At 35.9% G+C, this 15,526-nt stretch overlaps 1 protein-coding gene across 1 annotated transcript in view; it reads left to right on the top strand.

Moving 5' to 3' along the window:
* Nucleotides 1-15,526, top strand: part of LOC114662095 (dachshund homolog 2-like) — an 819,124-nt gene that overhangs the window by 438,518 nt on the left and 365,080 nt on the right. Inside the window, 1 exon segment of the mRNA XM_051934388.1 lies at nucleotides 14,148-14,279. Coding sequence (XP_051790348.1) covers nucleotides 14,148-14,279 — 132 coding nt within the window.

Genomic DNA, 15,526 nt, shown 5'->3' with positions numbered 1-15,526 from the left:
AATCTTTCAACATTGTGTAAAATAAATGTATAAAGTAACATAAAAGGTTTAAATACTGGTTATCCTTTTACAGTAAAATATTACTAAAGAGATACAAAAAAAGTAAAATGGATATGTTCTTTTACTTTAAGGAGATTAAATATTACTGAAGAAAGAAAAAAAAAATTAAACAGCCAAATGGGGCTATGCATATGAACTTAAAAGGTTTAAATAAAACAGAAATATATATTTTATTTTTACTTGCTTAACTTGTGGAGGGTGTATCCTGTAGCAAAGCCCTAACTTTTTTCGTGAAAGCCCGTTTCAGTCAATAAGTCTTATGTGTGTGTTTATGTATGTGTGTATATATATGTAGATATGTGTATATGTAGCTATGTATATATATGTATATGTATATAAATGTTTATGTGTGTGTGTATATTATATATATAATATATATATATATATATATATATATATATATATAAAAAAGACAGCAACACTTATAACAATGACAACACAATTACATTGACAATCATGTTACGTTATTTTTAAAATGTTTCCTTTTTTTTCATAACCTCTTTAACACACTACTCTGCTGCGAAGCGCGGGTATTTTGCTAGTATATATATATATATATATATATATATATATATATATACATACATATACACACATACATGCAGTTTCAATAACATAGAAATCAATATAAACATTAACATCATTATCATATGAGAATATGAAGTAATATATAAGAAGCACATTTCATATAAATATAAATTATTAAACAGTAAAATCTTTTTCTGTAATTTGCTACCATGGCAATTTGTGTGTCTGTCCAGGATTTTAAATCACCTGTAGCTCGCAAACCGTTTCACCTATTGACTTGAAATCTGGTACACATATAGTACGTCACGTCTACTATCCGCTTTATGGGTGATGATTGTATTACTCTTTTTATCTTTATTTTATTTTATTGTAGAATCAACTCCTATCTGCGCACACCAGGGCGGCCGTGGGCAGATGCGTATGGTGTATTCACTCCATGTTATCGTGCATTGCGCTGTCACTGGTATTTTGATAAAAGAATTTGAACAACATATAAGAAGCGTATAAATTATTAAACAGTAAAACATTAACATTTAAGAAGTAAAGTTACATTAAGTACTACTGCAGTGCCTTCGGGTATACCTCATTTTTTGTTTGCCCATTACATGCTTAAATGTATACATTTTTTGGTGTACCTACCTGAGAACACGCGACATATAACCGAGCGTGGGAGAAGCATGGATTTTAAACACGCGTTGAGTTCATCTGCTGGTCTCCCTCGTGAATAACTGGTAATGTTTGACTAAAATCTACAGCGAGTAAAACGACATTACCTCCTATTTTTTTTTTTACGATCTCTGAGATCTTGCTTTTTTCGGTTCAAGGCTTCATAAGCTCTTTTATGTTGTATGGTGTACTTATCCCAAACCATCATCTTTGAATGTTGCAAGACTTTCGCCTTGTATGTAGATCGGGGTAATTACATTCATTGCATTCCTAGTCTGAATCACAATCTGATTGTATGGGTGGTTACCTGGCACTGTAGGGTTGCCACCCGTCCTTTAAAATACGGAATCGTGCCGCATTTGAGAATGAAATTGCGCGTCCCGTTTTGAATCAATACGGGATGGGATTTGTCCCGTATTTTTTTTATCATTTTTTTTAAAGCAGCGTCTCATGCAAATCATCCCACACGCATTTTATGAAGATGCCTCCTTTCCTACTTATGATTGGGTAATACTTGATGTCATCGTTAGTTTGATTGGTCTTTTTAACTGTCCAGTGAGGAGGGCGGGTCTTTTAAGTACAGTCTGCAAACTGTTGGCACTGAGATGTGGCACCCGCTGCAGTATGCGTCCCTTATTTTTTTGTATTAAAAGTGGTAACCCTACCTGGCAGGTAACACTTAAGTTTGGTCATGAAGTCGTCTAAAATCCGCCACGTGCCCTCTTTTAATTGCGAGAAGCAGATATATATAGCCAAATTCTCGCGCTTCGTTGCGGCGAAGTACTGCTTTTAATTTTTTAATAAGAAAAGAAAACCTTTTTAAACGGATCGAAAATATACCAATAACAATTTGTTAAGGATCTGTTTTTTTCTGAACCTCGCTTTTCACAGCTGTCGCGCTACGGCGTGTGTTTCGTTTATTTGACAGTATGTAGATCGTGGTAATTACATTCATGGCATTCGTTTTCTGAATCACAATCTGACTGTATGGGTGGTTACCTGCCAGGTAACGCTTGTGGTTGGTCAGGAAGTCGCCTTACATCCGCCACGTGCCCTCTTTCTGTTTCCAGAAGCTGATCATAGAATGGTTTTAATAGTTTACTTTCAAATAATGCAAAGAGTATGTGACATTTGTTTCTCCCTAATTCTGGGCTCATCAGGCATACACACTCACTGCATCCCCTCTCGTGAATCGAATCTCTATTGTCAGCGCCAGAGTTGAAGCCCCTAACGTTGCGGTCAGCAAGTCGGCTAACATCCGCCATGTGCCGTCTTTCAGTTGCGAGAAGCAGATCATAGAATGGTTGAAACTGTTGCCCCTAACGTTGCGCCACGGCGTGTGGTTCGTTTATACCTCGTGTCTTCTCATTAAACTTTTATCTCGCGAATATGTTATTGCAATCCGCAGCGGGAGCGTTTCTATAAACTTAATTTAAACTTACGTTTTACACCGTGCTTTGTTTCCCTTATGAACATGCTTGTATGCTTCACTCGCTCCCTTCTCAATTGTTTAATGAATTTTTTGCTCTTAGCTGTTTGCGGCTCTTCCTTCATTTCCCCCTACTTCGTTCTTTTATCTCGCGAATATGTTATTGCAATCCTTAACGGGAGCGTTTCAATAAACTGATTGAAAATAGTTTTGCATTTACCTTTTTAGTAAAAGGCGAGCTTTTAAGCCTGAGAAATCGCCCCGTAAATGCACACGTTTAATTGCACATGTGTTAATATGTATGCTTACACAGTATTAAAAGACAGTCAAAAATTAACGTCATTTACCTTCGTTCCCGCGTTTGACTTGTGCTGTAAATCTCTTCCTTGTTTTTAGTTCACGTGATTACGTAGGAGGCGTGATGATGCGATACGTGACTCCGCCTCCTCCATTACAGTATATGGACAAAAAATATGTTCCAGTTATGACCATTACGCGTAGAATTTCGAAATGAAACCTGCCTAACTTTTGTAAGTAAGCTGTAAGGAATGAGCCTGCCAAATTTCAGCCTTCCACCTACACGGGAAGTTCGAGAATTAGTGATGAGTGAGTGAGTGAGTCAGTCAGTCAGTCAGTCAGTCAGTCAGTCAGTGAGGGCTTTGCCTTTTATTAATATGTATAGACTAGCAAAATACCCGCGCTTCGCAGCGGAGAAGTAGTGTGTTAAAGAGGTTATGTAAACATATATATACATATACATATATACATATATATACATATCTACATATACACATATCTACATATACATATCCTAGAAATTTGATTCTGTTCATCTGGACAAAGTTTTTAAGTGGGAGAAATATTTCGAGACTTATCCAAGTCTCTTCCTCAGTCTCAATTGACTGCAGGTTTCCCCAACCTTATAAACAGTACCTTTGCTTAATCACAGAGACTAGCACCATTGACAAAGTGCCAGTTGATCAGTGATATGCAAATTGTCCACTGATTAGTAGACGTGTGAACCATTCATAGAGGGTTGAGGAATGGCTGCAATCGCAGCATTGTAAGATGGCGACAGATGTACCCTTAGGCCCCCTCCTCTGTTCAGAGATGGTCGTTCCTTACATATACATATATATACATATATATATACATATACATATCCACATATATATACATATATATATACACATATCAACATATATATACACATACATATACACACATACATACACACACACATATACATATATACATATACACATACATACATACATACACACACAGACACATATATATACATATATATATTTACATATCTACATATATATATATATACATATCTACATATATTTACACATATATATATACATATCTACATATATATACATATCCATATATATATATACAGTAATCCCTCCTCCATCGCGGGGGTTGCGTTCCAGAGCCACCCGCGAAATAGGAAAATCCGCGAAGTAGAAACCATATGTTTATATGGTTATTTTTAGAATGTCATGCTTCGGTCACAGATTTGCGCAGAAACACAGGAGGTTGTAGAGAGACAGGAACGTTATTCAAACACTGCAAACAAACATTTGTCTCTTTTTCAAAAGTTTAAACTGTGCTCCATGACAAGACAGAGATGACAGTTCTGTCTCACAATTAAAAGAATGCAAACATATCTTCCTTTTCAAAGGAGTGCAAAGCAAGCAGTCAAAAAAAAAATCAATACGGCTTTTAAGTATGCGAAGCACCGCCGGTACAAAGCTGTTGAAGGCGGCAGCTCACACCCCCTCTGTCAGGAGCAGGAAGACAGAGAGAGAGAGATAGAGAGAGATAGCGAGAGACAGATAAAAAAAATCAATACGTGCCCTTTGAGCTTTTAAGTATGCGAAGCTCCGTGCAGCATGTCCTTCAGGAAGCAGCTGCACACAGCCCCCCTGCTCACACCCCCCTACGTCAGCGCAAGAGAGAGAGAGAGAGAGAGAGAGAGAGAGAGAGAGTAAGCTGGATAGCTTCTCAGCCATCTGCCAATAGCGTCCCTTGTATGAAATCAACTGGGCAAACCAACTGAGGAAGCATGTACCAGAAATTAAAAGACCTATTGTCCGCAGAAACCCGCGAAGCAGCGAAAAATCCGCGATATATATTTAAATATGCTTACATATAAAATCCGCGATGGAGTGAAGCCGCGAAAGGCGAAGCGCGATATAGCGAGGGATCACTGTATATATATATATATATATATAGACATACAAATATACATACATACATTCACATATATATATATATATATATATATATATATATATATATATATATATATATATATACAGTATATATATATATATATATAGCGAAATCCCCACGCTTTGCAGAGGCGAAGTACTGCTTTTAAATTTTTATTAAGAAGAAAAGAAAACCTTTTTAAACTGAGGGAAAATATACCAATAACCCTCTGTAATTCTGGACCCACAACGATCTTTCAGCATCAGCGGTCACCAGAACAGTTGAGTTGTTAGCAGCAGGAACCCATGATCCCTTTGAATGGAATTTGAGTATGATGTTTGGTAGTCAATTGGTCGAATACCTGGGGCCTCATGCATAAAGCAGTTCGTAGAATTCACACTAAAACATTGTACACGGACAAAACCAGAAATGTTCGTACGCAAAGAAAAATCCAGATGCATAAATATGTGGGAACGCCAACTTCCATATTCTTCCGCTACATAAATCCCAGTCAGCATGAAAAGGAATGCATGTGCACGCACCTGCTGCCTCTCCCCAACTCCTCCCAGAATTACGCCTCTTTGAATATGCAAACCAATATAAATAGCCCTTAAGCTCAGCATTCTTTGAAAAGACAATGGCAAAGCACAGGGGAAAATAGAAGAATTTCAGCGAATACCAAGTGGAGACAAGGAAAAGCATACTATTTGTTGGTTTAAACAGTGGTATAAATAACAAAAGGAAGTTGATCAAGTGACATAGGAGAAACTCGAAAGCTCAAGTTCACAAAGTCGCACAGTGCCCGCAATAAAAAAGAAGTTGTCAGATATCAAAGTCGCCGTGAAAAGGCGAGTCGTAGCCCACTGTCTGAGAATCATATGACAGAGAAAATTTAAAAAAATAGGGACACAGTGGGGAAAAAAGCTTGAAATGTCAACTTTAATTTCAAAATTTCCACTTTAATCACATAGTTTATTTTGTCATTATCGTTTAATCTACTAGTTTCTCAAATCCCATCGTAACTAAAGTAGCATGTTAAATGCTTTGTTTTGTATGTGTTCTTCTATGTGCTCTATGTGTGTAAAAATGTTCTCTTCCTCTGACAGGACACAGAATCCATTACATTCGTGATATTACAGCTTTCTGAATAATATAAATACTGAGATGTATACTTGATATCATTTTCATGATGATAGGAATTAAAGCATGTTATTAAACATGGGAACACGGTTTGTGCATTGATTGTGACGAGCTGACGCCTCGTCCAGAGATTATTCCTGCCTCCTGCAATAATTTATTGCAGCAGTACTGTCTCTTTCAAATGTACTAACCCCCAATTCCTGCTCCTTCCTTTTCTTTCTTGAAGTACCCAACCGCCACACATTCAGCTCTTTAATAAATGTCAAGCCATTTGTAAGGTTAGAATGCCGATTCTTCAAAACTTTTAAGGAACATTGAAATATCTTCGTAATACATGTTTAATTATTCTATCCATCGATCCATCCAGGGTCACACCACCCCAGCAAGAATACAGTTCGATGCAGGAATAATCCCTGAACAGGGTGCCAGCTTGTTGCTAGTGCTGCGACACTGTGTCCTCACATGTTTAATTATAAACAATACAGATTATTTGTTATCTGTATAATGTAATAACTGCGGTGGGTTGGCACCCTGCCCGGGATTGGTTCCTGCCTTGTGCCCTGTGTTGGCTGGGATTGGCTCCAGCCGACCCCCGTGACCCTGTGTTCGGATTCAGCGGGTTGGAAAATGGATGGATGGATGGATAATGTAATAAACATATTTTGATGCATTTCACCTTAAAAATGATATCGTCATGATATGTAAATACGTGCTTTATAAAGTGGCTCAGGTTGTGCAATATTATAACTGTCTCGCAAGTTTATAGTGAGGAGATTGTACTTATAAATACAAACAGTTCTAAAAGGAGCACTTTATAGACTGATTATTGAGTGCATTTAGAGCTCTTGGGATGAAACTGTTTTTGAACCGTGATGTCCCTACAGAAAAGGCTCTGAAGCGTTTGTTGTATGAGAGCAGTTCAAATAGACAGCATGGCTGAGGCAGCGTGTGCTAGATGCTGTATACCGATAATTCTTTCTGATCAGCTGCTGTAAATAGTTAAGCTCCACATTTCCTTTCCTAATTACTCTAACTACAGTATAGTGTTCAAATATATGCAGTCTTGAAATTTAAATCATTTAGAAAAGAAATTCATATTTTTCTGCATCTAAGGCTATCAGGTTGTTTTCAAAAGTTATAATTATCTTCCAAAAATACATCCATTATTACCTCAACATGAATAATCTTAAAGCTAAACAGTTCTTTTATTCATATCCCAGCTATTTTTCTTTAAAGTAAAATTTTACAAATTAAATTGACACATACATTTTTACTGGCGGCTTCAGAATTTAACAAGTGTCCGGAATGTTTCATTAGAGCATCACAGTATAGAAAATAACTATACCTTCTATTAGCTATGTAGTCATTCAAACAGCAACATTCTATTTCACATTTAAGATATTCAGGTTACATTTTTGATTCCTCCCTTTCTTATTCCACCCACATAAATCACATCAAGAAACTTTCTTACTTTCACCTCCATAACATATCACATGTTTGCTCCTTCCTCTCCTTTTCTAACACTGAGAAACTTGTCCATGCTTTTATCACATCCCGTATCGATTATTGTAATTCCCTACTGGCAGGTGCCCCTTCCAGTCTTATATCACAGCTCCAGCTTATTCAAAACTCGGCTGCAAGAGTCCTTACTCGAACCAGCAGCAGCGATCACATCACACCCATCCTGCTTCGCCTTCACTGGCTCCCTGTGTCTTACAGAATTAAATGTAAAATTCTGCTAATAACCTACAAATCCTTAAACGACCTTGTGCCAAACTACATCAGTGACCTTCTCCATCACTATGTGCCTTTTCCGGTGTCCAAGCCACCACCATCTACTCAAAGCACCGTGATGTTCCAACAGTGATGGATGGATTAAGTCTCTATGACCATCAGCATCATGTGACTCTGTGAGAACCCTAACTACAAAGAGGACTATTTCATTTGTTAGGTAGAGGGGACTGGACGGTCTCATGGCCTGGAACCCCTGCAAATTTTATTTTTTTCTCCAGCCGTCTGGAGTTTATTTTTGTTTTTTCTGTCTACCCTGGCCATCGGACCTTACTCCTTTTCTATATTAACTAATGTCTTATTTTAATTTCTTATTTTGTCTTTTATTTTTCTTTTCTTCATTATGTAAAGCACTTTGAGCTACTTTTTGTATGAAAATGTGCTATATAAATAAATGTTGTTGTTGCTGTTGTTGTACGCCCACTAAGGTCCTCTGATTCTGGCAATCTTGTTGTGCCCCACACTAATCTACACTCCATGGGTGACAGGGCCTTCAGCTGTATAGCGTCCAGACTCTGGAATGACCTACCGAAATTATTCAGGTCAGCTGACTCCATGAATTCTTTTAAAAAACAACTCAAGACCCATCTGTTCAGGAAGGCTTTTAGCTCTACTTGACTTTATTACCCATCTTTCAGTTTACCTCTATGTCAGGTATGCTCATGTAACCTGTGTGTGTGTGTGCTAGACCATCAATTATGTTGTCTGTTAGGCTTTCCTCTGAATTTACTATCTTACTCTTTTTATTTATTTATCTGGTTTAGTACAATGCTATATACTGTATACCCTGCCGTTCTTTCTTAAACTCTGTGAAGTGCCTTGAGCATGGGAAAGGCGCTATATAAATAAAATGTATGATTATTATTATTATGATCAGAAAGAATAGAGGTTCATTTTATAAACTATTGAATTTACATACAGTGTCAATCAATGCATACATTTACTCTGGTTGGTTTGTTGCTTTACACCCAAATGACTTATATAAAATAAAAGTCTATTATATTCTGGCTCTTCTTATACCTTTGAGTTGAATCACCACCTTTGAAATTTCTGTGCATATAACAACTGTCCATTCTGCTTGTTTATAGGTTGTGTACCTTTCAGTACATTTTTGTTCACTTGACCTTTATCTGGTTTCCTGATATGCCTATAAAGGTTTCTGACATTTATTAACCCTTTATGCTATTTCTGTAAGATGAAAGTTATGTTATCCTAAAATTATTCTTCCACACCACCTTATTGCTAACTACTGTACAAAACAGTTTTTAAAAGTGAAAAGCCAGTAATTAGTCAAGGAATCTCTTGAGTTCTTGTGTGGCTGTTTGGAATGTACTGACTGACAGATGCAACATTCAGTTGAATAAAATTCTATGAGGATTCCAAAATTTCCAGTGAAATCAGTCAAAATGTATCCTAACAACAAGCCATAGATTTCCAAATAAAAAACAAGGTATTTCAACATGGAACTGTTTTGTAACTTAACAGAAGGTGATGAAAAGTGAAAATCAAGTGAACAAAGTTGACTTTAAACTGCACATTGATAACCTGGGATAACCTGGAATGCTATGAAATGGCTAGCATTCAAAGTAAAAGTAATAATCTGACAGAATTGGCAGGGGTTAAGACTAACCATCAATTGACTCAAAACTTCGATGAATTCTTTTTAAGGTTTGAGACACAGGATTTTGCTTTAAAAAGTATTCAGCAAAAGAGATAGGAGATAGGACACCGCTCTTCTTTGACCAAAATTATGTGGGAAAGGTCCTCCAACAAACTTAAATCAAAAAAAGCTCTGGTAAAGACAGAATGTCCAGAGCAACTCTGTCCAATATTCCACTCTATATCTGAGATGTCTCTGGATTTGCAACAGGAGCCCAATACCCAGAAATGGGCAGATGGTGTTCCAGTAGTTAAAATTGCACTCAAAAAAGCTTTAAATTACTTCAGATCGGTGGCCTTAACTTCTCATATTATGAAATCCTTTGAGAAGTTGATTGGGAGAGAAGTGCTAAACAAAACTTGGGACTTTCAATTTGCATATAGGTAAATGGGGGACAGGAATTGGTTAGGATACCACAGCTTCTGATTTGGCTGAAATGACTAAAAGTCCAGACAAGGTGGCTGTGTTTTGATTTGTTGTCTGTTTTACATTTTAGTAATACTTACATTAAGGGTTTGTGAGATGGTGGGCGAAGAAACAAACATGGGTCTCAAAGGATGTTAATTCTAGGTGGGCTTTCTTTATTGCAGCTGTACTATCTATATAAAAATTTATTAAGTTCTTATGCTTTCTTTTTCTTTCTTCCAGCTTCTCCACATAAACAAGTATAACAAATAAAATGTCTCTGTGAAAGTAAATTAAGCTGCAACCTTAGAACACCAAGACTTCAAAATTTTTAAAGAACATAGAAATATCATCAACTTATAAATTTGTAGTTCTTAACAGTACAATATTTACTCAATAGTTTATCTATAAAGTGTAACACAATAAATAATTTAATGCTTTTCATAATAAAAATAACAGCATAAATCTTCATATTCTGCATTTTAAGTGTGTTGTCATAATTTGAATTTAATTTATTCTGTGTGGTGATTGCTGCCAATGGCTACAGTTGGTGCAAGAGAAAGCCAGTTTAAGATTAATGACTAGGTCAGGGAGCACACAGATTACAAAGGACTTAACATGCTACTTTAATTATGATGGGGTTCTTGATGCTGAGTTTACAATATTCTTAGCGTTACAATGCTCTTGAGAAATGTAGCGCTAGTTGTTTAAATGGATTATGAACTGATTTACATATTAACATTTTTGTGTGTATTTTATGTGGACTAGAGTTGTATGTACATTTAAAATTTTACAATTCTTGTTAAACGATGCCAAAGAAAACTAAGCATTTCGTCCCAGATATTCAGTAAATTAAAGAATAATTTTGGCATTATTCAAATCAAAGTTATATCTTCACACTCATGATGTATATTAATTTGCCACATGAGCTTGCATTCTAATGTGAAACATATTTTTTTACCTTTTCAAAAATAACTAGCCTACTCTTGCATATTATAATGGAGCTAATGGGTTCCAGGGTCCAATTGTTAATAAAAAAATTCCTTAAGACATACTGAATACATCTACTTTGAAGTACCAGTTTTTCAATTTAGGAGAATTGGCCTTCCCCATTTCTGATACATGCTTGTGATAACAAAAGTAAACAGGAAATAATAAACTTTATCAAAGATTCTTGATACTTCTTTCTTGAGGTAGGATATATTTCTTGCTAGCTTGTCTGCTTGCAACAGGTGTCGTGGCTGGAGTTATGAAATATGTACAATTCCAAAACTAGCATGTGGTAAATCTCTCTATATATAACATCCAATGTCTGTCTGTCTGTATGTCTGTCCGCTTTTCATGAGAGAACTACTTAACGGATTTAGATCAGGTTTTTTCTATAATTTACTTCAACATTCTGGTTGATTTTCCGACTTCTGTCATCGCACTTGCGTTGCTGCTTTATTTACACGAATCCGAGAGAGACGCAGCGGGCCAAGCGGAGGGGGACAGAGCCCTCCTCACTCACGCTCCAGCCTCGGGGCGTATCTTACATCCACTTAGCTAGCGAACGAAAGAACTACTTAACGGATTTAGATCACCCTTTTTTCTAGAATTTGCTTGAACATACCGTTTGATTTTGCCGCTTCTTTCATCGCATTAAGAATCATAGATCGCTTGCAGGAGCAATATATTCATGCTAATCCGAGTCAGAGGCTGTGGGCTGAGGGGAGGGAGAACCGTGATGTCAGAAGTAGGGAGCTGGGCAGGGCCCTCCTCACTGTCCTGTTTCACTACCACGTGGGCAAAGCCACGGAGGATGGCTAGTTAACTATATTTTAAAATGAAATGTCAGCTTTTCAATCAAATAAAACCATTTTCAAATATGATTTAGACATTAGTGAGCATAGATGGAAACATTTAAGCTTTACTAAAATATTTACGGAAATAAAGACACTGGTGAGCCTTCTTGACTGTAGCCTTGAATATTGTACCCACTTCAGGTCATTAGTAATGCTATTGTGTCTTATTCTATGTGAGCACATCTTTGTACTTTCAAAAACCTACCCAAGATTAGATCCTCACCTCTGAGAGACGTTGCATTCAGAAGCCTCCAGTTTTTACTTTGTCATTTTTCTTATGTAAATAGTATTTATAGTACAAATGAGGTGTAATGTACTTGCTAAAATTGGCATACATTTAAATTTACTAAGAAATTACTCAAATAATCTTCTGTGGGTGGCAGGTGTTTGTTTAATAACATCCTCAATTAACATTCCGTACTCTGTTCATCTTAATTAAATTAATAACCCTTAAACTACTCTATGTATTGTACGAATTTCCCTAACATTGTTTATTTTTTTCTTTTTGGTGTGAAAAGGAGAAGGAGTAACAAACAGGGAACAACATAAAAGTATATTTAATAGAGCCCAGCTGGACTTAGGGATTTTTCATTCATTTCAGAACTTTGAACTAATATTATGGCATTTAATAAAAATATAAAATATACTTTAAAATAACTGCTGTTTGTGCTCATAACTTTGGTCACAATATAGTTTTTGAAACATTTTTTATTAAATAAGAGTTTAATATATATTGTATTTTGCTACTAATTAGCTTGCATAAACACTTCATTTATGTAGTAAGAAGAAATTACAAACTTTGGATCAACGTCAGTATTATTAAATAAATTCTATTAGCCAGATTTTGATGAAAATAATTTAGTAATCAAAAAGTCAGTATTAATGTTCCTCCTGTTAGTGATATTTATTTTTATTGCTATTTTAAGATAGAAAATGTAACAGCATGATGATAGGTTGTCACTCATCTGCCTATTTTCTTCACCAATAAAATATTTATTATAAAACATTTTGATGTTTCAGACAAGCAATGTGGCAAGCAAATGATCTATGAAAATAATCAGCTTCTGAATTAGAAAAGTCTGAATACTAAATATGATCATTAGGTTATTGAAATTTTTTGAGTACAGAATATACATAAAAAGCATTTCTCTCTTACAAGTCAAATGAGTTTTCAAGTTTTTATTCTTGTGAGGTTAAAAGAGGTTGGGAGCATGTGCAGATAACACGTTGCCACACCCACCACACGATGAATCACCTGGATTGGGACCCGAGTGCAGTGGGAGACACCTCAGCACCACACTGAAACAGTGTGAGGTTTTTAACTTTGACTGGAGTGCCAGTTCTGCCACCAACCCCCAGGTTTTCCCTGTAACTTGGAGGACCTGCTTGTAGGGGTGGATGGTAATTAAAGTCATACCCAGGACAAAGCAATTGCAGGTTAAGGGCCTTGCTCAGGTGCCCAACAGAGTAGAGTCACTTCTGGTGTTTACGGGATTCGAACTGGCAAATTATTGTAATGTTAAGGTCATATTTTCCCAGTGATTCACTGATCACGGCTGGAGTTCAGTGTGTTTTAGCTTAATTATTTCTAGATTTTCAATGTATTTTGTGTGTGACGAACATCCTGTAATTGACTGGCAGGGAGAATTTATGCTTCATTAGACGGCAGCCCCAAACTAGAAAAGGTATTTTAGGTTGGACTGACTTTTCAATCAATAATTAAAATATTCAGTTAAAAAAATCAGACTAAACTCAACAAGAACAAGCTAAATATCCTTCCATTTATCACAGGGGCTGGCTTCTAATATACATTGCCACAACAAATTGTTCATTTTTTGTTTCTTATTATACTTCATGTTGTTTTAATTTTTTCTGACACCTTTAGCAGCATTAGTATCATATACATAAATAACCTCTAAAATTAGTATACATTGACATTTTCTTTTTTCTCCTCAGTTATGCTTTTTTGTATGTCATTCATGCAATCTTGTTTAAGATAACAATGAGAAAATATGTTACCATTCTCTTAACACAATATGACATTCAAAATGTATATTGCTTCCTTTAACATGAGGCTAAATGTCTCAAACCCTTTGACAACTGCATTTAAAGCAAAAATGGCCAGCCCTGTCCTATATACATTGATGAATGCTGAACTAATGCCAAATTTGTATAGCATTGGTAGTGATCTATACAGCACATAGCATAAAAATAAGTATAACGTGCATATAATAATACATGCTACAACACATAAGTACTGTGTATTTACCAATAAAAACAATAATTCAGATATAATCTTTTATTTGACCATATAATCCTGTGTGTATATGAAAAGTGTGGCCTCTTTAAAAGTGTTTAAGAGAGCAGTTTTTGATTTCTGTGATTTATTTTACAGGATTAACAGCTGCTGCCGTGGCTGAAGCAATGAAACTACAGAAGATGAAGCTGATGGCAATGAATAGCTTGCATGGCATTGGCAATCAGAATGGAACAGAGTCTGAGAATGATGAACTCAGTTCCAGTGCAGGTAGTCCTAATTTACTTCAATTTCATTCCCCTCTTCCTGTCTAGGATCTCAGATGTAATACGTTGTGCTGAACAGATCAGACTGCTTTATTCTCAGCAAATTTTCCTGTTCCTTCTGAGGAATTTCCAGATGCTTCTTGTCTATCTGAGAAATAAGATCCCTCTAGCATGTCTTGAGAATGCTTCTAAGACTCTGTCTATGTGGGCTATTTCTAGAACACTTCCTATGGAAAGCACAAAGGTATTTTCGAAACCACATTTACAAATCATATTAACCAGCTCTTTTCAATCTGGAGAAGCAATAATTCTGTTGCGTGGACCACCTTCTATTTGGAAGGGGGTACAGGCCTTCCAAAAAATAACTTATTTCATGTCACAGTTTTTTTTTAGCCCCAAATAACACACCTCAAAATAACAGGGAGGCAGCTCTTTCTTCAGAATAAGAGCCTCTTGTACAAAGGTAACATGGGCAACTGTCTTAATGAAGTCTTAATTCTTCAGCTGTATACATTTGACTTTGGTCAGAAAAAAGGTCCAAATGACCTGATGAATTCCAAGACAGAACTCAGATGTTAACCTTTGTTATAGACAGTAAGAAGCAGGGTCTGTCATGCTTCTCAATGTTTATAAAAATAATCCTTTTATAACTTAGACAACTTTATAAATTTATTATGTGTCTTATGCATTTTTTTTGGGACTCTCCTTAGTTATGTGGGGGGTTTTGAATATCTGGAATAATTACTGGATGTGTATTTCATTTAAATGTAATTTCTGGGATTAAGTATATCTTGATATTATTATATTTTTGTGATACTGTGATGCAATTGCTTTTATTTTGAGCTGTGCCATTTTAATTCTCCCATTATGAAAATGGAACTTTCATTTAACTGGAGGCAGGTTCCCAGAAGGCAAGTTAAATGACATCATCAGCGTAATGTTTTATAAATCGGTATAGTGAATTCTTTAGCAATGGATCAAAGATTGTGCATAATACAAAGACCTTTATGTAGGATGTTGTAGAGAATTGTGGAACTGAAAAATTCGGCATTCTTTTGATTAGTGTTTAGGCTTTGGCAACGGTTATTATGAATTTTTGGTTAACAACTCATTTTTGATTTTTTGACTTTAATTCATCTTCCAGTCCATTTAAAATGTCTCATTACTGCTCACTAAAATCACAGATATTCCTTTTTCATTTTTCCTATGTGACATAAAAATATTTGACAAATTATTCTGTTTGGCTTTCAG

This window comes from Erpetoichthys calabaricus, chromosome 12 (genome assembly GCF_900747795.2).
Source record: "Erpetoichthys calabaricus chromosome 12, fErpCal1.3, whole genome shotgun sequence".
In the NCBI taxonomy this organism is placed as follows: domain Eukaryota; kingdom Metazoa; phylum Chordata; class Cladistia; order Polypteriformes; family Polypteridae; genus Erpetoichthys; species Erpetoichthys calabaricus.
Note: the sequence above shows the minus strand (reverse complement) of the source record. Positions and strands in the feature narration are given on the sequence as shown.